Source organism: Trachurus trachurus (genome assembly GCF_905171665.1).
Source record: "Trachurus trachurus genome assembly, chromosome: 20".
Taxonomy (NCBI): Eukaryota; Metazoa; Chordata; class Actinopteri; order Carangiformes; family Carangidae; genus Trachurus; species Trachurus trachurus.
This window is the reverse complement of record NC_139911.1, coordinates 7,816,878-7,840,829: the sequence shown is the minus strand read 5'-3', so window position 1 is coordinate 7,840,829 and position 23,952 is coordinate 7,816,878. Positions and strand designations below refer to the sequence as shown.

Genomic DNA, 23,952 nt, shown 5'->3' with positions numbered 1-23,952 from the left:
GATTAATGATAAACTGCTGAACAATTTTCTCAAAATTTAGGGTGAAAACACACATTACAGATGCACATAGGCTGCATAAAGTTGGAAAGAGTAACAAAGGAACAAACTGTGCTTTTATTTTGTAAACCACTACTGTCTCTGAGGTCAACTTCCTGTGTCAGCCACGGGGTTTCTGCTGGTGTCGGTTACCCAGGTCAGAGAAAACAGAGGACAGAGGGGGAGAGAGGCTTTTAGGTCATGTTTGTTTGGTGTTTGTTGAGTTAATATATTATATTCTATTGATTCTTAGACTACGGGCACTTTTATGTTCTTTGGTCATATTTTTAAAAATACACATCATATTGTATAAATTCCACTTTCTTTGTCAAACTAACAATAAAACCACCTTATAAAAAATGTACCACCTTTCTATTATAATTTTTTCATACTTTTCAACATTCTTACAAGTGTCAAAATCACTGTTTTACCCTTGTCGCGCACCCAGACTTTTAAACTTCAACAGTGAAAATAATGTTTAGAAATGTGATTTATTTGAAAACTACCAATGTGCCTGAATTAAGTATCAGTAAAATAACTAAAACACATTATAGTGTTTAATGTAAGACAGCCATCAATATTATTTTTTATCCAAAATATAGCTGTCGCACAGTATCACGGTCATTTCCACCACAGCACTGTAATGTCCCCTTAAAAAAATTCTCTGAGAGATTGTATGGATGGTTTCTATGGCAATGTACACTGACATCAGAGCACATGTTGGACATGGAGGGAATTTTCAATTTCATCAACAACTATTGAAGAAAAATTATGATAAATGTTGCTCGATCAGTATATATATTTATTGCACGTCATTTCCAAACATGTTATACCTTCATAGGTGTTTTTTTTAAGTTTTTTTTTTTTAGTTGAATAAGTGTATTTTGCATACATGAAATCCTAAGTATCAATTCAAAGCTAATCAGTTAAGCTAGTCTGCATTTTTTCACAAAATACTGTAGAAATGTCATTTCCACCACCATCATTTCCACCACATTATCCTCTGTGGTGGAAAAGAAAGTAGTGTGGTGGAAATGACATTTATGCTTAAAGTCCAAGTGATATGGATTGTGAGAGTAGTTCTTTTTTAATATTACATATTAAATTAACATTAATCAACATTAATAATATAATTATATGTTATATTCCATTTATTTATATATTTTTAAGATGCCACGTAAGACAGCAGCAGAAAGGTCACAGGCCTATAGGGACTAAATACATTTTTTTCATCTATTATTTGATGGAACTTAGATATTGGCTTTTAGACTACACTACAACCAGGGATGGTTTTGTTTAATGACAGTTTAAGAAATGTTCAAATAAATGTCTACTGTTTCTATATATTCACGTTCATTTGTTGTCATTTCCACAACACCCTGTCATTTCCACCACCACAGACATTTTTAAAAATTATTGTAAAAGTTCTCAACACACATAAAAAAAATCTCCACAATTTAAAAGGTCATGATCCACTTTACATAATAATTCAAGTTATTTATTTTCTAAAAAGCCCCTACCCAAGCAATATTAAATTCCAGATGTAGCAGGTGTACAATTCAGCAGTTGGTCCTTAAGAGATTGAATTTATTTAATTCATAAATGTATGATTATTGTGTATTATGGAAAAAATGGTAAAACATAGTTACAAAAAGGGTCTCAGATAGTTTTAGAGTGGTATAAGTTATTTATAATTAAATAACAGTTGTATATTGAGATGTGGTGGAAATGACATTTGTTCATCGCAGATCAGAAAAAATGTACAAAATTAACAATTTGCCTTGTAATCTAAGTTTGTCCTCTTACAGATCTTAAAACTAGACAAACTATTTTAACTTATGAGACTGTGTTAGGTCAGTTTTGAATAACTTTTTTTTTTTCAAGTTCACATGGCTAAAAGTGCACCTAGTTGAAGAATCGCGTAAAGAATCTACGTAAATATTGATGTTATCAATATTTGCAAAGCTGCCTAGGTGTTGTCCACCTGCCTGGTATGTGTTTGCAAGGCTGGGAACATTTTTTGTTACTGTTCCTACACCACAATTAACCCCTTAATGTAAAATCTCTATGAGACGTATACAGTACGTTATGTTCCAACTCTGCCTATCACCTGTACTGTTTTTCCTTCTGTTAATATGTGCAGCCTGTAACTGTGGGAGTTTGTGAGGGAAATCATTAAACACATGGACACTGTAGCTACAATAACACAATTTACTGACATGTTCTCAAATACTAGAAGTGTTTTTCTCTCCGCCTCCCTCCAGCCTTCCCTCCCCTAACTTTTCTTCACATTTGTGACCTTTGTCCTCGGTGTTTCTTAACAACCTCCCAGCGCTCAATAACACTCGTCACAGCATTTTAATCGCCCAACTCAATCAAATCACAGAGTCAATAAATAATAGTGCCCGTGTAAACAAGTCTGACTTTTGACCTTTGGGTCCAACCTCGAATGATACCTCAAGTCTGTACTGCGACTGCGTGATTGATTTTACATCACTAACTTATCAGCCAAGTGAATGAATGTGTGTGGGGTCTGTTCATCGCCTGATGTCATGATGAATTTACATGTCTCCGTCTATACTGGCATGATGTAACAGTGAGAAGACCAACACTGTGTTTACACTGGGAGACTGACTCTTCATCTGTTCACTCAGGATCCTCTATTTGTTTTGGGCTTTGACCCAACTGTGTCCACACAGCTACGGTGTCATCAGACGTATGCTGACGTAGCATATGACACCAGATCCCTGAAATACTGGGTGAAGGACCTTACTTAGACCTCTAGTTTCATAGTGATCAATAGTGCATGCAAGTGGTGTCATTTTGTTTAAATGAGGACACCAGTGGAGATTGTGTCATCTTTATCTTCTTGTGTTTTAATAGGCTTTACAAGCACAGAAAAGCTCTATCTACATTTGTTCGAACATTATTTGCTTTTGTCACCAAGGGAAACTTTAATTGAATGTGTATTTATTTATGAAACACATAACCATAAAAATCAAATGGTATTTACCTTCACAGGTTTACTCAGGTGCTATTAATTATTTGTTATTACCCTCTATCCATGTAGTGTAGTTGGTCAGATAAGGTTTCCTTCACTTTGGACAGCAGCGCCATCTGGTGAACACACTGAGAACCTACAACAGTGAGTTCCGACCAAAGGATTTGATTGGACGAGAGGCATTCCATTGGATTTTTTTTTAAACTACAAGTATCACTCCGCTGTACAGGTGCTCATAATTAACCGTTAATTAACTTGATAACTATGGTTTTAAACAAACTTTTATGAAGACGAATATATTCCCAGAAGTAACGTTTGAGTTAAATGATGTGTGGTCGCCAACAGAGGATGAGGGCAAGGAGAGAAACCTGGATATTACAGCGCGCTCCCGAGGTAATAATGTAGACAGAGCAGTCAGACATTAGCTAGTGCACAGATTAGCAGAATGTTGGTGTTGCTTAGCAACAGTCCAGCGCCTGAAGTGTTTGAGTTGGCAAATAAATATCCTGCTGTGCTGTGTATTTTTATTTTTTTTTGTATCGGCGGGCTATGGTTGTTTCTCAACAATCTTGAGAGCCTGATTTGTAAATCCTCACTAAATATTGGTTCATATCACACTGTGTAGTCTGAATTTATTTGTTTTCTCATAAATTATTGCAGCTGATGCTTTGAGACTATTCTCATGTGAATGTGAATAGCCTGAATGTATTAGCTATGAGGGGGAAATATATATTCTTTCTTGTGATACAGCCATTATTATTTATTTCCCATCATTGGTTCTAGTTTCGGGAAAATGAAAACAACAACTACAACTCCCATGATTCCACAGCATCAATTGATATAAAGTGGGAAAGTACGGAACAGTTTGAAAATGCGCTTTACTTTCATTTTCGCTTTGAATGCTGAGTAACTGTGAGTAGTTTTCCGTGTCGTGCTCGGCTGGAAACACACAGATAACAAAGCTTATTGTTGTCTCCCGCCGCTAAAGTTTGAGTTTAAACGCTTTTATAAACTTTATATAACGATCGACTATTGTTTATCTGACAGACGCGACATGGCTTCGATGGATATTCACCTCGGATCGAAGAAGCAGGTGAGGACGGAGTAGTGTAGTCTGTCTGCTAGCATGAGTTGCATTGCAGTGAACATTTTAAAGCCATTTTCCGGTCAAACAATAGTGACGCTGCCAGGTAGGAGTCGGTGTGTGTTTGTGTGTGTGTGTGTGCTCAGCAGACTCACGGTCAGTGGAGCTACAGGTCGTTGTGATACTACGTGTATCTGCTGCAGCGGCTGTCGCGGCCTGTGCAACTGTGTGAACCAGACTCTCCAAACTCTGATAACAATAGTTTCTTCTCTTCACTGCAGGTGGACGACTTCTGCCAGAAGCTCACCAAAGAGGTCATCTTTCAAAATTCAACCATCATAAATCATTGATCTGAATAATGTAACATAAAATAATGATGATGATAATAATTTGTTTTTGTTTTTTACAACAGGCAGAAGAGCTAGTTTCAAAGTTTTTCCCTCAGAAGATGGAGGAGCTGCAGATGTTACTGAAGGTATCAGGTCATGTCTTTGAGTGAAAACTGGGATCAAGGCAGCTAGGGCTCCAGTCTAAATTTTTTATGCTAAGAGCACTACACAGTGGCCCCTAACTTATTAATATTTAGGGGAGCACAGTGTAAATCGACTTGCAAAGCAAATATTCACATTTCCTTTTCATTCATGATCCTCACACAATCTGTAATGATAGATTCCCGATTCTTTGAGTTGCCACTTTTCACCAGTATTAAAAAAAAGCAAATTAAATGGTTTAACATGCACAAGTAGATGAAAAATTTACTTGCACTGTCTCAAATTTTAGGGGCAAAATCTGGAGCCCTGGATCAAGGGTGTTATGGGGGTCTTTTGGGGGTTAACTGGGGGTCAAATGAAGAATGACACTATTGACATTTATAACTTGTGTTTGCTGTCAGACATCTTTCAGCTGTGACGACATGGCGTCCCTGAAGGCTCCGCTGGACATCCCGATGCCTGACCCGGCTAAAGAGGAGGCCATTCGCAAGAAGAAGGAGGAGGTAGGGCTTTTTTTTGTTGTTGTTGCCTGAAAAGACCCCAGTGTGTTGGTTTGAATAAGTCCAAATAAAGTACTGGAGTGTTTCAACATTTCTTTGTTTGTTAAAGTCAACACACATAACTCCACGGCTGTGATTTGTTCAGAGTTAATTACCAAATTAGGAAAGCACTGCCAGCAGTTTTAAGAGGTTGAATGAATGAAGATAAACAGCAGTGCCACATTAAAAATAAAATGTGTTTGATATATAAGTGTTTTATTTCCCCACTACATTAAGCCTCTCAGCTGGGATTTTCAACTGTGCCGTTAAATATTTATTGTCATTAAATCAGTCTTGAGTTAGTTACCCAGCAATCATTGTGCACTGTACAAGAGCTATTGCCCAGATTGGCAATGGGGGGGTGCTTTTATTAAATCACACAAAGGTGATTTCTTTTTGTTACATCTAATTGTTCTGTGACTCAAAGTGAAAGACCCACATACAGAGCAGAAGCCTCCTGCAGGGTTTTGACACAATGCAGAATGATTTCCTGTGTCCTGGGGTTTTATGACGAGGAAATAGGTCGGAACAATATCTGGGATCATATCACTAACTCCAACTTTTTTTGACAGCTTCATTGAGCCAGACTCAGAATAAAACATGTGTGTGAGCTGAGTAGAAAGTCTTTTTATTCTTATGTTGCAGAAGGAGAAGAAGGAAGGGAAGAAAGACAAGGACAGCGATAAAGAGGACGATGCAGGTAAATGTGCAAAGTAATAAAGTAAGACACGGTGATCTGTCACTCTCACAAGGTTGCCCCAGTTAATGTTTTCTGCAGAGGTGAGTCACTGTGAGCTGAAACCACCACTTTTTAAGAATATACACAAACACTGTGTTTTCTCCAGGCCCTCCTTGTGGTCCCATCTGCATCAACGAGCGAGTGGAGAGTCTCCTGCAGCAGGTGAAGCCTGAGATCCAGACCCTGAAGGAGAAGCTCAACACGGTCAGTCAAGTTCATTTTATACTAAGAGGATCATTGCACCTGCTTCAGCCGACTCCTTTTCAGTATATGCCATAATTATAGACTCATAAGTTTGATTGAATATAGTCTGGAAGGAAGATTACACATCGCCTGGTCTGGTCGGCCATCTCTGAGCACTCTGAGAGAAACTCACTGGTTGCTTATGATCCATAATATATAATATAATATATATTAGACGAGCATGGACTGAACTGGGGAAAAAAGCGTTTAGTTTTGCCACCCCATCAACATGAAACAATCTTCAGGGCGAACTGAAAATAGAATAGAATAGAAAATACTTTATTAATCCCTAGGAGGGAAATTCAGACCGTCCAGCAGCTTACATAACAATGATATGATAAAAAATGATATAAAAAATATGATATGACAAACAAAATAAAACAAAACAGAAATAAAATGTCTGAACTCGTATCTTTTAATGTCTTCTGTCGTTTCCCTAAAGGACTGACAACAAAAACCAATTGGACAGTGCCTCTGCTTTAAACCATCTCTGCCACCACGGCTCCCTTAGCTCTTAGCACTGTGTTTTAACTTATATTCAATTGTGGCCCTATTTATTGTAATGTATTTGTATTTTATGGATGTTTGCTGACGATGTGTGCTGCTGCCTTCCTGGCCAGGTCGCCCTTGAAAATGAGATTTTTTACTAGTTTTACCTGGTTAAATAAAGGTTAAATTAAAAAAATAAATACAAATGATGATTGTTTGATTGAGCATATGATGTGCATATGACCGGAATAAACTACTACTACTACTACAAATGCGAGAGTGAAGGAATCTGCCTCTTGGTGCATACGACTTGATGTCACATGCCGTGTTTCATGTGAGAGTTTCATAGATTTAATACTTTCATATATTCTTCTCCGACAGGTGTCCATGTGGGTGCAACTGCAGATCCCCAAAATAGAAGACGGCAACAACTTTGGCGTCGCTGTGCAGGTCAGTAGCTGCTGACATCGGAGCTGTTTGTACATTGTCCTTATTTAACGTTGATCTCTGAGGTGAGATTAAGCTTTGTTTTCTGTCCAACAGGAGAAAGTGTTTGAGCTGCTGACCAACACACGCACCAAGATAGAGGCTTTCCAAACTCAGATTTCAAAGTAAGAGCCCAGAGCAAAGCAGCTGTTCTCTCCCCCGTCTTTACAAACACACAGGTGTTGTGCTGTGTTTTGGCCAGTTAGAGCGCTTTTCAGGAATTTGCTGAAGTCGTCAGGCACCATATATGTACTGAAGTATCATCAATGTGAAAGTTGTCTCAGCAGCTGCAACCAAACATGAGTTGTTAGTTAATCCTGGATTGTACACACCCACACAATCATTAGACATAGTGACTGTGAAATAACAGCATTTATTTGCAGCAAAATCAGTGTGATCCATTCACTTTAAAGTGAATTTTAAAATGAGACGTAACACAGTTTTCCTCTCACAAAAGAAAAGTTTAACATGAAAATCAGAACTGTGACTGTGTGCAGTTCCTCAGACAGCACAGTTTGACATTTAGTGAGGCACATAGGGCTTATAAAGCTTATTAGAAAGCAGTATGTTACACTGAAGGCTTTTGAAACTGAATAACATGACATTTCCTCTCTCCACTTTGTTGTGGTAGATATTACAGCGAGAGAGGTGACGCCGTGGCCAAAGCTTCCAAACAAACCCATGTGGTCAGTATCTCATTTTATGTCTTGATCGCTGTATATTTTCACAGAATGAATTAAATATAAAAGTTTTTTGCTGCACACTTTTAACCTGTAGTGTGTGATCTGTGCTTTGTGCTGCAGGGAGACTACAGACAGCTGGTGCACGAGCTGGACATGTACCAGTACTCTGAGCTGCGTCTTGTGGTTTTGGAGATCCGCAACACATACGTAAGAGACACATACTGTTGTTTTGTATTGTATTCAGACATCTACAGAGAAATATCTGGAGAAACAAAATCTAATATGTCAAAAACACAGTTGACTATTTCATGTATTTTACTCACACATGTGTAAAATGTTCCAGCTGTGCTCCAGCAGCAGGCATCATAGGCAAATGAAACCCACTCCTTAATAATAAGGGGGGCAATTAAACGGAGCTTGTGTTGAACTGATTGGCGCCCCTCCTCCTTCCTCTGGCTATTGTCCTCCTGTGTTTGATCCAGTTGATGAACAGGGCGGTGCAGGTGATGATGAAAGGAGCAGTTTGACACCGTTATACAGCAGCTCTGAATCTGGGTGTCGTTCTTTTATTGCTCCCTCTGTAACCCCCTCTGCTCCCGTCAGTCACTCGCTGCCTTTATGTATCTCTCACACGATATTCCTGCTGTCCTCCGTGTCACTCAACTCACAAACACACACACACTATTTTCTTTCTCCTCCGCAGGCTGTGATGTTTGACATCATTAACAAGAACTACGACAAGATCAAGAGGCCCAGAGGAGACGGGAAAGCCCTCATCTACTGAGACGCTCTCACAGGCTTTTTCAAAACCAGATACATCTAGTCTAGTATGACACTCTCATCAAGTAACAAAACACCCACTCTGACATAAATGTCTGCTTTTTCTTACTGCGCATGCATTATGTTTCAGATTGCAAAAAAATAAAGCAACATGATTCCGATAAATGCCTGAGCCTCATTTTGTCCAAACGGGTATTTAAATGGTTTGTGTTTAAAGCAGAAGTAAGCGATCCGGTCGTTTTGGCTAACTTCTTGTCAGCCGATGGAGTTAGCAGCCCCCGCCCTCGTCATGGATCTATTGGTCCTCGCATCCCTTGGCTGCACACACAGCCCTTCATGCCGTTCTCTCTCCTCATTGGATAAAGGTTGTAGGATACAAGGAAAGTTTTCTCCTCGGTTTACAGCAGAGCAGAGTGACTGACAGACCCGTGTTTCGGACCAAACACTCTATGTAAGTGATTGCCGTTGGAAGATATAACTATTTAAGACTTATATTAACACAAATGTTCCGCTTACTTCTGCTTTAAATGTTTTGTTTTTAACCGATGTTGATCTGTAATGAAAGAAACCTCTAAGTATATGATGACAGATGAAGATGTAGTACAATTTCTTGACCTTTTAAAACATCCTGAGCTTTCAAGGTCGCACTACTCGGTGTGTGATGTTATTCTGGGTGTTTTTGTCAGTGTTTGTGGAGGTGAACAGTCCGTCTCCTGGCATCCCAGGGCAGCCCCAGCGTGGTTTGAGTCTGTACCATCCCTGATAAAGTCCCTTCCACCCCAGGTAGCCCAGAGCTCCCCCTAGCTGCTGGGAGGGGAACTTGGGGAAGTGTGTGAGCAAACACAGGAGCAGGAACACCCACACGGCGAGTAAAACCACACACAGGAGGAAGATGAATCTTAACGGGGCCCCCGGGAGCCTAGTCTGCAAGCGTCCGGCTGCTGCAGCTCGATTAATGTGAGGCCCAAACACGGACAGCTCCTCCACCAGCAGCAGGCAGCACAGGCAGAGGATGAGGACGTCCTCGGAGACTCCGTAGCCTCTCCACACCATGTTGGCCCGGAGGCAGGAGGCCTTGGTCTGGTCTTCATGCAGGAGCAGCAGAGGCAGTCCTAGAGCGGGGGCGCTCTGGGGGCTCTGATGGGTGTCTTGTTTAGCGGCCACCGGTTCGTAACAGGTGCCCGCTGCGTCCTCCAGCAGGGTCAAGAGGCGCCGACACACCCACCACAGACACCCCACCACCGCCATCCGAGAGAGGTGACGCAGGGACAGAGACAGCGAGCGATGGACGGAGAGGGAGAAGAGGAAGATGAAGGAACCGGTGAACGTCCAGGTCCAACCCCAAGTGGACTTTAGAAACTTCCTGTGATGAGGATAAACATGATCTTTCAGTAATGCCTCTTATCCAGATATTTATTATTGGTAGTGCTTTTTTTAAAATTGTGTTTGGCCTCTAATCTCTCACATGTAGGGTACTATAAACTTGTCCTCAATTACAGTTGGAAGAGGCATTTTGTGTGGGTATTATAATAATGTATTATTTCATCATCATTTTTAAGTAACTCAGTCAGAGCTTCATAAATATTGAAAAGGGAACCTGTAAACCATTCACAACATTTGTTTTTTCTTCTTTTCCTCAACAGTGGGATCATCAGTCAAGAAAATTGATGTGCCTCTCTCCATGTCAAAGAGTGCATTTGTTGCTCAAATTAGAGCAGAATTCCTGACTCTACAGGGTGATTTCTGCCTTTGCAGAGTAGACAGAAATAGGAGGATCCATGAACTGGAGCTCTCCTCTATCTGTCCTTCTGCTATAAAAGCATGTCATGTCTTGAGAAGATCAGCGGTATACATCAGACCACAGGTATGCAGTCAATGGACTCAAATATTAGAGCATTATAATTATGTTTTTATTGTTCTTAAATGTGGGTCTTATCATTATATTGGTGTTGCTGTGGTTCAGGGAACAAGACCCAAGAATTTTGCTCTTTTTTTTTTGTATAAAAATATGATAAATATGCAATAAAGTGATTTTGATTGATTGATAAAGAGCTGACACAAGCAGCTGACTCAGGGTAGTTTTAACCTTGTGAGTCACTGTGGCTAAAACACCTATAGGAAGTACAGTAAATTGGCATTTGTTTATGTGTCTGTGGACATTTTTGTCACCATGACAGCATCACAATCTGCTAAATAAAGTCAGGAAACTTCACAAGTGTGTAGCTGAGATCAAAATGAAGATTTGGTTTTTAAAAAAGGGTGCGGTACTGAGTAATAGTTGCTGCTACAGTAGGTGACTACAGGACAGCATGATGATGAAGCTAAAAACAAGACTGACTCAGCAGGTAATGATGATAAAATTTGGCAAAGTATAAAGTTTTTCATCTATTAAATTAATAACAGGATGTGCATGGTGCATAGCAAGCATTTACAGTTTGTTACAGCGAGAGGTCGTATTTTACAAATCTATAAACTTGCAGGATGATTTTTGAACAATTTGAAATCAATATTGGCAGCCAGTGATAGTGGAGTTGTGATTGAGATACAGAAAAAACATGGTTATCTATACTTAGTAACACAGCTTTAAATGTAATTTAACTGTTTTTTTTATGTGGCAGGTGAGTTATCTACCTACCAAACTATTTAAAATCATGCAACTTCTCCTATTTCCTGCTAGATGAGTGAATAATACTACTATCTATTCATTAAACAGAGCTCTCACCTGTACAGGTAGTGGTGGCTGTTTGCAAAGATGCTGTACTTTGACGCCCACAGACTCAGCACCGGCCCGAACAGAACCAGCCCGGACAGCATCAGGTGGAAGTGTCGTCTGACCAGGCGGCTTCCTAAAACTCTGGCCAGGAAGTTCGTTACGAGCTCCAGAGCGGCGTACAGGACTCTGAGGACCAGTCTGCCCGGCAGCACCAGCTCCTCGGCCAGCCGGCGCACCTTCTCCAGGCTGAGGTCTGGAGCGACGAGGCCGCCGGAGGAGTTTCCAGTCTCCAGGCCCATGTTCTTGTTCTTCTTGTTGTTCTTCTTTTATCTTCTTTTATAATCCTGACAAGCTCTTGTCCTTTCTGCTGTGTCTGTGTGTGTGTGTGAAAGACACACTAACCCCTCTCCCTCTCTTGGACCTTCCTACTTTATCACTGTCAGGCATGCAGGGCAGCATGTGTGCTACAAAAATACAACCCCCTCTGTCCCCTTTACCCTCCAGATCCCCCCTCCTCCTCCTCTTCCTCCTCCTCCTACAGCACACACTCATAGTGATGATGATGGTGGTGGCTGCTGTTCAGGAGCTGACCCCATTCTTCCTCAACAATGATCAGACACCAGGGCTTAAATATAGCACCTCCCGTCTCTGGCTCGCCTTTCTTCCCCCTCTCTATTCTTAGACTCAGCTGCTGCAGCCAACTTTAATATTTAATAGTTAATTTAAGATATTAACGGCTGCCAGTCTACATTTCGGTGCCATGAGCAGCTGCTTTTTGCCACAGCCACATTTCAATCATGTTTATTCCCGGGCCGTCCTCAGAGGAGGGGGCGGGGTTGGGGTGGCAGAGCTTCTTAAATCTCTTAAAACTCCCAGAGCCAAATGGGAGTTAATTTAACTGTTGACTGGGATTCAGCCTGGTGCTGTTCTCTCAATCCAGGAAATCCTACTTCAGAGTCCAACTCAAACACTGCAGTGTGGAAAAACTGCATCGTACAAATGAACTGTTAATGTGATGGGAGTAATTTTTCTGTGTCTTTAAACTAATACATCACTAACGATGACAGATACATTAATAGCTAGTGGGAGTGGTTTAAAATGATCTCCTAGTCTTTTCTTTAAATGTTTATTCTTACAAAAACTGTGTCTGAGAGTTTTTATAAGAACCAAATCTGTGTTAGGTTGGAACAGTTGGAGCAAATGAAAACAGAAATGGCAAAGAATCTCAGTCTAATTTTAGAGCGCTTACTGAATTGTTGTCATTTCAACCATCTGAAGGCGACTTTGCTTTGGTTCCTGCTGCAGCAAAGTTTCAGTTGTCTGTTCGACATATCAAACCAAGCGAAATGGACGGATAACAATGTCAAGAAAGAGAAATTCAACTTGAGAACTTGTTTTTTTTTTGTGCTGTGTTGGCATTTTAGAGAAGTGGCTCTTTACTCTAAACGGGATATGAAATTCAAACCATGAAAAATCATTTTTTCAACAACAGTTGGGTCTTTGTGGTACGTTTAAAGAAAGTTTTTTTATTGTTACTGTATAACAACGGTCTGAGAGAGAAATGTGGGCTTTGATATAAACACCTAAAAATTGCATAAACAGATGAGTGTGTAAGTTGTTATTTACACACACACACACACGTGTGTCCTCCTGACTTTAACAGATTATCACACACATTCAAATCTTTTGAACTGATCACACGTTTATATTGGCAAACAAAATTACTGATTCTTTCTTTTTTTCCCATTGGCTCAGGGCTCGTGTGTTTTTTTACAGGGTTGAACATTAACCCAGGATCAATAATAATAAGACTTCAGACCACCAGGAGGGTCGGTGGACCAGTGGGAAAGTCTAGGAAGTTACATGATAGCAGGTTTAGATTGTGACTTTAGGCAGCTGGCAACTGAAGTACTGGATTATTTTAATATATTCATATTCAATATAGTCTTTTAAATGTGGACTTTGAATATGATAGCCCCTGAAATAGATCGTGTTATTTATATTACAGCAAAGTCAAACTTGGAGTTCAAATCAGCACACTGACAGCTGTCTAAATGCACTCCCTGAACACACCTCCCATTAAAATACTATACATTTATACAGAATCATCATCGTCATCATCATCATCATCGTCGTCGTCGTTTCTCCTCCCAATACCCAACGTTAATTTTATACAACTATTCTTAACAATACATTTCAACAGGTCATTAGCTAAGTGCAGTGCTTGGTGATTTGAGCTTCAGCACGTTGCGAGTGAAGAGTTTCAGGCCAGAGAGAGAAAAACTTTGGCCTGTTTTTGCGCAAGACAGTGAGGCAAAGGGGAAAAAAACAGAAGTCGGCCGTCCCAGTGTGCTCCGATCTGACCTCCACACTGCGAAGGCTACGACGCCTTCCCACTGAACACTTCACAAACACACTATAATTGTTATCATTAATATCCAGCATTGAATTTAAAACAAACAGAAGTCTCCTCCCAGTCCTTCTGAGCTTATACGTCTCCTCCTCCCGTAGCGGGGACAGTCTTGCTGCCCCGTCTGTTGGTGATGTCTCTTCTTCCGACATCTTTTTTCCTTTCGTCTCTTTTCTCCCGCCGCCTTTTTTCCTCTTTGTCGTCAGTCTCTGTCCCTCTCTCTCTCCTCCTCCAGAGGATGGGTCTGTCTGTGCTCCCACATCTGCACCGCTCCGTCCCACTGTGGAGGACAGGGATCGCAGGTTACATTTCCTGTTGTGTTTAACGCCCGTCCACCGAGATAGAGTTAACAAATTCCTCAGTGATTGTCTGAACTCACTTGGACCGTCCAATAATTCAATTTGAGTTAAAATGAGGTTAAGTGTTGACATTAAAACTGCCACTAACTTCCTATCTCTGCACCGCTCTGCACTGGGAACAATCTCACAAATTTTCTGACTAACAACTTTCACTACAGCTACAAATTTTATATCTATTAGTTTCATTATTACCATGATTATAGTTTTGATTTGTATTATTAACATTATCTGTCCTTGCCAATGTCAACAAACTCTTTCATGTGGTCCCAAATGAAAATAGTTCTTCCATAATTTCAGTTATTTGGTGCTCTACAGATAACTAAACTGATTTCTCATTGGCCGTGTAGCACCATTAATTATATGAATCTAATAAACTTGTAAACAAGAGATGGGAGATAAACTAATTTTTAAAAAAGTACAATTATTATGATATATATTACAAAGAAGATATAAAATAGACTCATGTTTTTGTGAATGGTCCATTAGATTCTGTTGTTGTAACTGATGTTGACATTGTCTGACTCCTCTTGATTCAACCATACAACATTAATTACCAGAGTTTGGTTTTAACGCAGCTCAGTTGGAGCCTTTGTTTCCTTAATATTTTACGTAATGATCAGTTTTTCCCTCCCTGACTCCGGTCGACTGGACTCACAGAGCTGCTGACGATGGTGTCCTCGTACGGATGCCAACTGACGTCCCTCACACAGGCGTCGTGGCCCGACAGCCTGGAGACCACGCTGCCTGTCAGCACGTCATAAACTGCACACACACACACAAATATTTCAGCTATTGCATGAGTGATGTGTACCAACACACCAACACTGATACGTTCACACACAGACACACACCCACACACACTTGGCCACATGGTGACACTCACTGATGATTTTTCCGGTGGAGCAGCCAGAGTAGATGAACCTCTGCCCAGTGCTGAACTCTGGGGAGAAGCGGCAGCGGATGAGCGTGTGCAGGACGCCGTGACCACGGTAGGTCATCACCGAGGTGTCGCCTGTTAGCTTATGTCTCTTCAGGGCTGGAGGAGACAAAAGAGACACGAGGTAAATAAATAAATAAATACATAAACAAATGCTAAACTATTTCAGCCTCTTTTTTTTTTTTTTAGCTATAGTCATAAAGATTTGGGTTAAAATGTAAGGTTTTCTCTCCCTCCTCTCTCTGCTCCATCGGCTCTATCCTTCACCTCTCCTCCTTCCCTCCTAGTAATCACTCTTCTCCCAGTGTCTGCTTATATTATCCTTCTACCTTTCACCACACACACAGGTTTCACCTCTCTGTCATTGCCCCTCTCTGTCTTCTTTAATTACATCAGTTCATCTTCATCTTCTCCTCTATTCTTCCTCTATATGACCTCTCCTCCCTCTCCTCCTTCCTCCTTACCTCTCTGGGGAACCTGCTGCCAGCGGTAATCCCAGTTTTGTTGGGTGACGGCCAGCCGGGAAGCTGCCAGGCCCTCTTTGGGTGAGAACTTCCTGACGTCCCAGAGCTTGATGGACTGGTCCTTCGAGTTGCTGATCAGATAGCGTGCGTCACCCTGGCACAGTCGCAGCAACACGAGTGGAGGAGATCACATTGTAAAAAGGAAAACACAACCGATCTCTGAAGACGAGGCCACTGAACTGGACTAAAGACGTTGAGCGCCGGGCTAAATTTACCACTTTAATTAATCAGTTTCAGTCCCATCCGACTGAAGAGCCAGCAACATCTTCCTCACCTTGCTGTGGATGAAGGTGATGCCATCTCGGTGGCCGGCCAGCTGTCCCACAGGCTGCGGTCTGTCCTCCCGAAGCGTCCGTCGATCCCACACTTTGCACAGCGCGTCGTCGCTGCCAGAGAAGAGCAGCTGGGACGAGTCGTCGGCGAATGCCACCGCGTTCACGTCATCCTCGTGGGCATCGATCTGACGAGAATAGAAACAGAAAGAGCCAAAGAGTCAATAAGATGGTACACGGTGCAATTTATAGCTGTTAAATATCAATGGTAGAACTGCTATTGTTTGCAAATTAGCATCGTATCAGTGACTCTGTGAACATAACAGTCAGCAGGGGAGTATAAATGTTCAGCTCAGAAGTGGATATTTCTCAGAAACAGACACACACAGGCAAAGATGCAGCGACTCAATCGATATTTAAAAAGAAAAGAAAAAGAAAAAATATATATCACACGAACCTTTAATGTTCGTTTATTCTGCTCAAGGTCAAAGACATAAAGGCAGCCATCATTCGCTCTGGAGGGAGAGAAGAGAGAAAGAGTGAATTCAAAACAAAGGGTATACTGTGACAGTGTTTATAGTAAATGCAGGTGTGTTGTCTTCAATAGTCGAGCATTGACAGAGCTGGATACAAGATGAAAAGCTGTATTCAGCTTCCACCTTGAGCAAATGACTGGAAAAAAAGAAAAAGAAAACAAGAACTGCTTGAAGTTCATATTGACCATCTGTGAAATTGCTCTTTCACTCGTGCAGCAAACAACAGGAGACCGACGACCGTTCATGTCAGACGTGTTCTTTCTTATCTATTGGACAAACTCTGTTTGGTTTAGCTGAGGGGCAGCGCCTGGGTGGAGCGCACAGGAGAGATGATTGAAATGCCTTTAGCACTTCTGTCATTCACACACACACAAGCTCAATCGTAAATCACACAGACTTTATTTTAGGATGCAGTCTGTTTAACGTCAGGTTCAACTGATTCAGATGTGATTTGTGTTCTGCCATACAGCTCGTCCAGATAACACTCTCGAGTCTAGATACTGTAGGTGTATGTGTGTGAGACTCACCCTCCGAGGATCTCTTTGCTGTCTGTGGAGGCAGCCAGTGAGAACACACAGAACCTCCTCTCATCTGGACTATAAACACAAACACATACACACACATACATAAGCAGGTTGACAGTGCGACAACAACGCAATTAGAGAATCACAACTCCACTGTCATGTCACAGCAAAAAAGATTGATGAGGGCACACAATGCTAGAGTTAGTAATGATGTGAGGTTAATGATGGTGCTTTGTTGAGGGAAAAAAAAGGGGGGGGGGAGATAAGTGTGATGAGTGTGTGATGAGTTCTGTCAGCATCATTCATCCAGGTGGTAATGAAAGGAGGGAATGATAGATTACCTGCTCCGTAATGTTATAAGTTACTATGAGGGGAACACTAACTTGAGGTCCAGGGCGGTGTGGTTCTCACTGTCTCCATATATACTGCACAAATGAACTGTGGAAAACACACACACAGAGAAAAACATACATTAAGTAAAGTAAAAACAACATACTATGTCATGGAAAATTACCAAAGTGGTAACGACAAAGATTTGACTCCTTGTGTTCAGGACAGGTGTGCTACTTTTAGTCTGAAATCTTCTCATCTTTCTCCTTTGGGACTGTTGCTTGGACAAAGATCCAGTCCAGACAATGACGATCAAGTTTCTCTGTTTTGTTACAACTCTGGATGTGTGCAATGGTTTGACATGGACTATTGATGAAATACTGAGTTTAAAATGTCCCATCTCAGTAACTAATAACCATGTATTCAGCTATGGTTTTAAATGTATGTTATATGTATGTAATAATGAAGCTAAACAGTATAATAGCATCTAACTATATAATATTGTAATAGACTAATAACCAAGCAGCTGAGCCAAAGCACAGGACTATATGTTATTGTTCTCTTTAGGCGTAGGTTCGTTACCTTTAATTGTCGGTGCAAGCTATTTTTAGAATGGCGGAGCAGAGTCGTGCGCTGCTCAGAGCTACACTACGGAGGCTAATGGGATTTCTTGGTTTCCCTCATCAAACTCGTCAAATAAACAATCCAACAACTCCAAAACTGAGTCGTTTTCGAGGCAAATGCAGAGACTGCTTGCCGAAAAACTGCCCTCGACTGGAATAACATCAGTAGTTTTGCATGAATTTACCTCTAAAACAACTCTGTCTTGTAATGTCCTGTTATTATCTCATAGCGTGGTGAATGTGCAGGTCACAACTTGTCCACCAGAGCGTTTTGGAGTTGTTGGATTGTATATTTGATGAGTTTGATGAGGGAAACCAAGAAATCCCAATAGCCTCCGTAGCGTAGCTCTGAGCAGCTTGTGGCTCTGCTCCGCCGTTCTAAAAATAGCTTGCACCAACAATTAAAGGTAACAAACCTACTGCTAAAACTATAGGGATTATGGCAATGGACAATTTGTCAAAATGTTGAACTATCCCTTTAATATTTATATGCTATAGAAAAACAAATATCATACATTTGTGTATCATTCAGTTCTTCGCAGGCCTACCCATTGTCTGTCTGACAGATCAAGTAAGTTGTTTTAAAGGAGTGGCACTGGTCTCAAATTAATCTTATCAATTCACATCCCTTCAAGCTTGAAGCTTATTGCATCACGCTGTGTGTGTGTTTGTTATAACAGGGCTCGTCGTCTTACTGTAGTCAGACCAGCTGGAGTAGAGGACATTGTGAGTGTCAGGGGTGAAGCAGACGTCCAGCACGCTCCAGCCCACATCTCGAGCCTTCACCGTTCGCCGTAGAGTAAACCGCCCCTTGGTTGTGTCGTACAGGCGTATGTTCTGGTCTGCAGCGAGCAAACGAAAAACACGACCACATTAAGTCATGAACACATTGCAGTACTATCAAGTTTAGTTTAATCTTCAGAGGAAAAGGTCAAGGTCATTTGACTGAGAAGGGTCTCTCCTATATGGAAACTTGATAAGATAACTTTTTTTTGTCCGTAAACATCCCCTGATGATGTAGAAACGGCCCTGAACAACTCATTTCTGAAAGAACAGCAGCCACCGGGGAAACTCCAACATTAAGCTGGCAAACCAGTGGTGTAACCTTTTCACTCAGTGTCAGTCAGTCAATCAGTCAATTAGTCAGACAGTGACATCAATGTTTACATGGCTGGTACACTGTCACAGACAAAACCAACAATACCCTCAGTAACATGACATGTACGTTTCCTCTGATTTCTGAGCAGTTTAAAACAAACACTAAAACATCATGGTTGTCTCAGATCCAGTTTCGCTGGGTTGTCATGTCAGATCTGGAGTTATTTACCTTGGCAGGCAGAGAGGAACATGTTGCCATCTTCGCTGTACACTCCACAGAAGGCTTTCTGCTGGTATGTATCTTTGTGAGATACATAGTTTGGCAGGAAACTGTGAGGAAACACCAGAGTTAAAAAAAACATGTGACAGACAGCAACATGAGTCTTTTAGTTAATGTTGATTTAACAAAAAACTATACAGCACTAAATCCCATTAAATACAACAGGGATTAGGTAATAATTAAGTCCGTTATTTTAATGTTCTGCCTTCTTAACTAACTGGTTCTTGTTCTGCTTCTCTCTGTTAAGAAATATCAGACATGTGTAGTTAGTTTGAACAACTTACTGTGTACGGATACGACTGCACTCCCCATGAGAAAAACTAGACCCTCTACATCTGCCTTGTTCCCTCTGGAAAGCAAAGTTGATCACAAAAACAACAAATCAGTCAGCAGCATGACAAGGCTGGCACAAGTACTGAAATCAGCAGAAATATTTGGCCAAACTTGGATAAAAAATAATAGACATGTAATAGACAAATTCCTCATAAAACTGTATGAAACTGACGAGAACTATTAATAATCTGAGGTCGTTTTCTGACCAAAAGGACTCGGTCAAAGTCCTTCTAGGTCTAGTCTTCTTCTCAATATTAGAACGTCTCTGACTCGGTGCGACTGGGGAGCTGAAAGTTGTAACATCGTTGCATTTATCACTTGTTTCGGTTCTGCTTTCACACTGCCACTTCTGAAGCACAACACACTTTCTGATTGCGGTCATACAGTTGAAAAGGGCACTCGTCGATTGGACAGATTTGCAGGGGAACCCCCCCACCCCCCCGACCCGCAAAAACGAACGGCAAACAAGGATCACCAATTAGCTTTTTACTTCATATACCCCACAGTTACCTTCATACTATCCCAGGAAACGAACCCTGGTCCGTTTAAAGCGGACCGAACCGCTCTGGTGTGTGAAAGCGACCTTATTAATCTTTGCGAGTTGAGTTCTGTTCTGTTCTGGTCTTTGATTTTGATTCACAGCAGGATTTTAGTTTGTGTCTCAGTGTCTCTGACCTCTGTGAGCATGTGAGTGAAGCTGTTTCGTCCCTTCAGGGTAGACGAAGAGGCGGTGGCCAGCAGGATCTGAGTTCGGATCTCACTTTGGTCCACTTCCAGTGTGTCGGGCTGGGTGTCCACTAGAGACAGAGCAGAAACAACAAGTGTCAGTATCAATATTTATATTCTATGTAGTATATATTACTTAACGGTTACTAAAATACTATTCATGTAATTTCCTTTTATATAAATAACATTTCGTTTGGACCTTAATAAATACAAAGTAATAGCAGTACTCTGGACTGTTCCAAAACTTTTGACTGACAAAGATTCATTGTGTTTTTCTCTGCTGAAAATTAGGTGAGTTCAAACTACACAATCAGCAACTCACACAGTCCCAAAACACTGCTATATAATTCTGCAAGACCGCGTTTTTTTTTTGCTCTAACAAATATTCACTAGCTCTACAGAGTGTCTGGTTGTTGAAACAGCATGTTTCAGCAGAAGAACGATGCTACAGAGCTCAAGAGTCATTTATTTTCCGACCATTGTAAGTGGACAGAGCACGGTGTCAGCAGCACTGAGGTTACCTGGTGGGTTGTAGCGGTCTCCCAGCCGACCCTCCCAGGCTCCATCGCTGTCCTCATCAGAGTCAGAGTATGACTGGACCAGCTGCAGCCCTGTGGCTCCACTGCCATGGACCAGTCTGACCTGGCCCCTGCACACACACACACACACACACCGACCGACGACCACATCAGATCGACCACCGACCAGTTCAAGAGCAGCACATGCACATAGGCAAGAATTTCACACAGAGCAGAAATAGAAAAACTGGCAACTGTACATCTAAACAAACACTTGAAATATTGTGATTTCACATGCAGCGCTTCAAAGACTCAACAGCCCGACGAGCACAAGAGCTACTGGACTTTGGTTAAAGCTACAGTATGGTGCAGTTTCCACTGAGCTGCTCTCCACTCTAACAGATGGAGCAGCAGTGGCTCGCTCCTGGGTAGATGAATGTTAAGTGGAGTAAGAAACAAGAGTGCTACTTATTCATTTTAATTATTCCAGATCGTGGTGCTTTCCAGTCCTGACTCCTTTACTGTGCTTTTGCCGAGGCCTTTTGCAAACCTCATGGATAATTTATGTTTATTAACATAGGGATATTTCTAAAAAAGAAAATCCCCTACCACTTAAGGAAGGGGGAAATCCAAACCTCCCTTTATCTTTAGCAGCACAGGAATGTAATCAGATGTTCCGATAATTTCAACTTTCTTCTACTTATGCTCCATCTGAAGAGGGTAATAAATTGACCACATAAAAGTCGACATTGTGGCAGGTAGAGCAAATGTAACAGGTGTTCCTTCTCTCTTGCTATCAGTTGTCTCTTATCTGAGGATCTCTATAAATTCATGCTAATATGTACATTTGAGGAAATGTAACTAGTGACCAATAAATGTTTTTGAGTAGAGCTATTGTATTGTACTGCGTTATATAAGACAAGTTTTTATTTTTCTGTTTTTTCTCAAGAGTTCAGCGACATAGTAAAACATTGTTTGATATTTGATCGTATTTTTCTGTGTATAATACAATAATAATCTTAATTTATGGAGCACTTTCTTGAAGCCACACGTGACACAACAAAGTTTGGAGAAATAAAAACACAACAGAGTCATGGACAGGTTACCTCCTCAGTAGGTAAGCCAGCACTTCAGCTAAGTCGACGTCCTCCTCTGCTCCTGCTGACTGTCTGTCCGTCTGCTGTCTGTCCGCCGTTCTGCGGCCCCGGCTGCTGCCACTGCCACCGCCGCCTCCGCCGCCGCTGCTCCGGTTCGATTCCGCTGCTTCAGAGCGCTCAGCTGGGTTGTCACTGGAAGAACTCCTTCCACCAGACATCCCAGAACTGGACTGAGAGCCCATAGACCGAAGAGGGCCTGATGGGGGAGGGGACAGTGATATGAGATTATTTGACAGTTTTGTACAGTTGTTGGACATAAACAAATTAAATAATAATGGCATGCAAACAAGGGCGTAATTTATATGGGGGTTAGGGGGGTTATAACCCCATAAAAATCAGTCTAATCCAGCCAATGTAACTGATCATAATGGACAAGCCCATATTCTAATTCTAAACATAATGAAAAGAGCCACAAAGCCAACAAACTATTTTAAATATTTGTTTTGTCATATAAAAGGAGAAACACAACTGTCCAAAGGAGGTTGTAGTCAAATCGTTGAGTTAGCAAGTGAATTGTTGTCTTAAGTTAGCTGATTGCTAGTTTGCTAGTGGCTGGAGCTAAAGTTAGGGGAGGACACCACAGAAATGTGCTGGTAGGTAGCTTTTCTATCTAAAGCAAAACTGTGTCATTAGTTCATCTGCCTTTTAAGAAATAAATAAGCTCCACAGTGGCAAGTGGTGATATGATAATTTAATAATAAGCATTAGTCCTGTCAGAATAAACGTGTTAATCACCACAATAGATTAACAACAAACTAAAATGCATTATGATGCAATGACTTGATAGTTTCAAGTCATTGCAGTGACTTGAAACTTTCAAGTCATTGCATCATAATGAATTTCAGTAAAAACGTGTTTTAAGTTGAAACATCTTTTTACTGCTGTAACGAACATGGGAATGACAAAGTAAAGTGGTAAATATGCCTTGTCCTTATCAAAGTTTATAATTTTGCACTCTTCCTCGCATTTGGACACATAGACACTGACCTTTTTTTTTTTTTTTTTGCTTTAAAAAAAATCTTATATGGGCAGAGATCTCAACCCCCCCAATGTTTAACCCAAAGTTACGCCCTTGAATGCACAGCACACATTAACCGATGAGGGGACCCCCTCCCCCCCACCATCACCACCACCACAACAACAACAACCACACACACACTCACACACACTGCTGCACACTGATGCTGCTGCTGCAGGGCGAACTTTAAACTGCCCGTCACCCTGCGTTACAGAATGTTAAACCGTTCGAGTTGCCCTGCGTTACTGCGTTAGTAGCTCGTTGCTGGCTGTTATGAGGAGGCAGCAGCTAATGATGCTAACGGACTTAAAGCGTTACCGTTTGTCTGTCAAACGGTCTTCTCAGCTGCTCCGTCGCTCCAGCTTTGTTGTGGTTCGTGGGCGAGCCGGCGAGCACTCTTGTTGTTTGGTGTGGGTCCGGTGGTTTCGGCCCCGCCGATGAGGGTTCGTCCGGTTTGACAGGTCAGTTTGTCGGATCACTCAGCTAGCTGGGGGCTACTTCGACAGCCGCCATGTTGTTTACAAACGTGTGAAGAACTCTGCGCGTGCCCGACTGTCGCCGTCGTCACGTGACGTGGCGCACACACCTGCGCTCACCTCGTTCAATCGACAATCCAGAAAAAACAAAGTTATATAAGTTTGTATTGAACAATGAAATGCAATACATATATAAATATACTGAAAAATTACGTTCATTTACGCACAAAACTAACATAATGGTGTTTTGCACTGAGACTTGTTGTCAAAGTTTTCCTGAGTTATTTTTTGCACATTGTTTTTCAACACATCTCACGTTCTTCTTATAACATTATATAGGTTATGACTGTCGCTGTCACGCTTGTTTACCCTTTTCTCATAATAATAACATATCCTTTGGTAATTTTATATCAACCGTAGGCTACAACACATATAACTTTTCTTGGGTAACCATGACATGACTGAATTTTCACATACGTCATACCATTACAGGTTGAAGAATTAACATAATATCTATAACTTGAAAACATATACATTAGTTATCAAC

General features: G+C 41.3%; 3 protein-coding genes across 3 annotated transcripts; 1 reads left to right on the top strand and 2 right to left on the bottom strand.

Annotated features, from left to right (window-relative positions):
• Positions 1 to 3,908: 3,908 nt before the first annotated feature.
• psme1 (proteasome activator subunit 1) lies at positions 3,909 to 8,761 on the top strand. Its single transcript, XM_083995065.1, has 12 exons — positions 3,909 to 3,949; positions 4,085 to 4,130; positions 4,403 to 4,435; positions 4,534 to 4,596; positions 5,014 to 5,115; positions 5,797 to 5,851; positions 5,997 to 6,094; positions 7,004 to 7,072; positions 7,166 to 7,233; positions 7,740 to 7,794; positions 7,912 to 7,998; positions 8,495 to 8,761. The coding sequence occupies exons 2-12, from the start codon at positions 4,092 to 4,094 to the stop codon at positions 8,573 to 8,575; spliced, it is 750 nt and encodes a 249-aa protein (XP_083851191.1). The 5' UTR covers positions 3,909 to 3,949; positions 4,085 to 4,091; the 3' UTR covers positions 8,576 to 8,761.
• Positions 8,762 to 9,005: 244 nt separating this feature from the next.
• fitm1 (fat storage inducing transmembrane protein 1) lies at positions 9,006 to 11,799 on the bottom strand. The gene is made up of 2 exons (XM_083995602.1): positions 11,294 to 11,799; positions 9,006 to 9,934 (listed from the first exon to the last, which is right to left on the bottom strand). The coding sequence occupies exons 1-2, from the start codon at positions 11,581 to 11,583 to the stop codon at positions 9,208 to 9,210; spliced, it is 1,017 nt and encodes a 338-aa protein (XP_083851728.1). The 5' UTR covers positions 11,584 to 11,799; the 3' UTR covers positions 9,006 to 9,207.
• Positions 11,800 to 12,783: 984 nt separating this feature from the next.
• On the bottom strand, positions 12,784 to 23,464 carry dcaf11 (ddb1 and cul4 associated factor 11). Its single transcript, XM_083995801.1, has 15 exons — positions 23,248 to 23,464; positions 21,861 to 22,107; positions 20,758 to 20,885; positions 20,186 to 20,307; positions 19,462 to 19,526; positions 19,127 to 19,227; positions 18,495 to 18,641; positions 17,230 to 17,284; positions 16,850 to 16,918; positions 16,244 to 16,301; positions 15,789 to 15,974; positions 15,455 to 15,608; positions 14,937 to 15,089; positions 14,709 to 14,815; positions 12,784 to 13,974 (listed from the first exon to the last, which is right to left on the bottom strand). The coding sequence occupies exons 2-15, from the start codon at positions 22,091 to 22,093 to the stop codon at positions 13,897 to 13,899; spliced, it is 1,656 nt and encodes a 551-aa protein (XP_083851927.1). The 5' UTR covers positions 22,094 to 22,107; positions 23,248 to 23,464; the 3' UTR covers positions 12,784 to 13,896.
• Positions 23,465 to 23,952: the final 488 nt, after the last annotated feature.

Excerpts from the sequence above, each read along its gene's own strand:
- psme1 (XM_083995065.1), top strand. The coding sequence starts at position 4,092 with ATGGCTTCGATGGATATTCACCTCGGATCGAAGAAGCAG. Across the intron at positions 4,597-5,013 it reads AGCTGCAGATGTTACTGAAG|ACATCTTTCAGCTGTGACGA; the intron begins GTATCAGGTCAT and ends GTTTGCTGTCAG. Across the intron at positions 7,795-7,911 it reads CTTCCAAACAAACCCATGTG|GGAGACTACAGACAGCTGGT; the intron begins GTCAGTATCTCA and ends TTTGTGCTGCAG.
- fitm1 (XM_083995602.1), bottom strand. The coding sequence starts at position 11,583 with ATGGGCCTGGAGACTGGAAACTCCTCCGGCGGCCTCGTCGCTCCAGAC. Across the intron at positions 9,935-11,293 it reads AGCCACCACTACCTGTACAG|GAAGTTTCTAAAGTCCACTT; the intron begins GTGAGAGCTCTG and ends TCCTCATCACAG.
- dcaf11 (XM_083995801.1), bottom strand. The coding sequence starts at position 22,093 with ATGGGCTCTCAGTCCAGTTCTGGGATGTCTGGTGGAAGGAGTTCTTCC. Across the intron at positions 20,308-20,757 it reads AGACCGCTACAACCCACCAG|TGGACACCCAGCCCGACACA; the intron begins GTAACCTCAGTG and ends CTCTGTCTCTAG. Across the intron at positions 14,816-14,936 it reads CTCCACCGGAAAAATCATCA|TTTATGACGTGCTGACAGGC; the intron begins GTGAGTGTCACC and ends GTGTGTGTGCAG.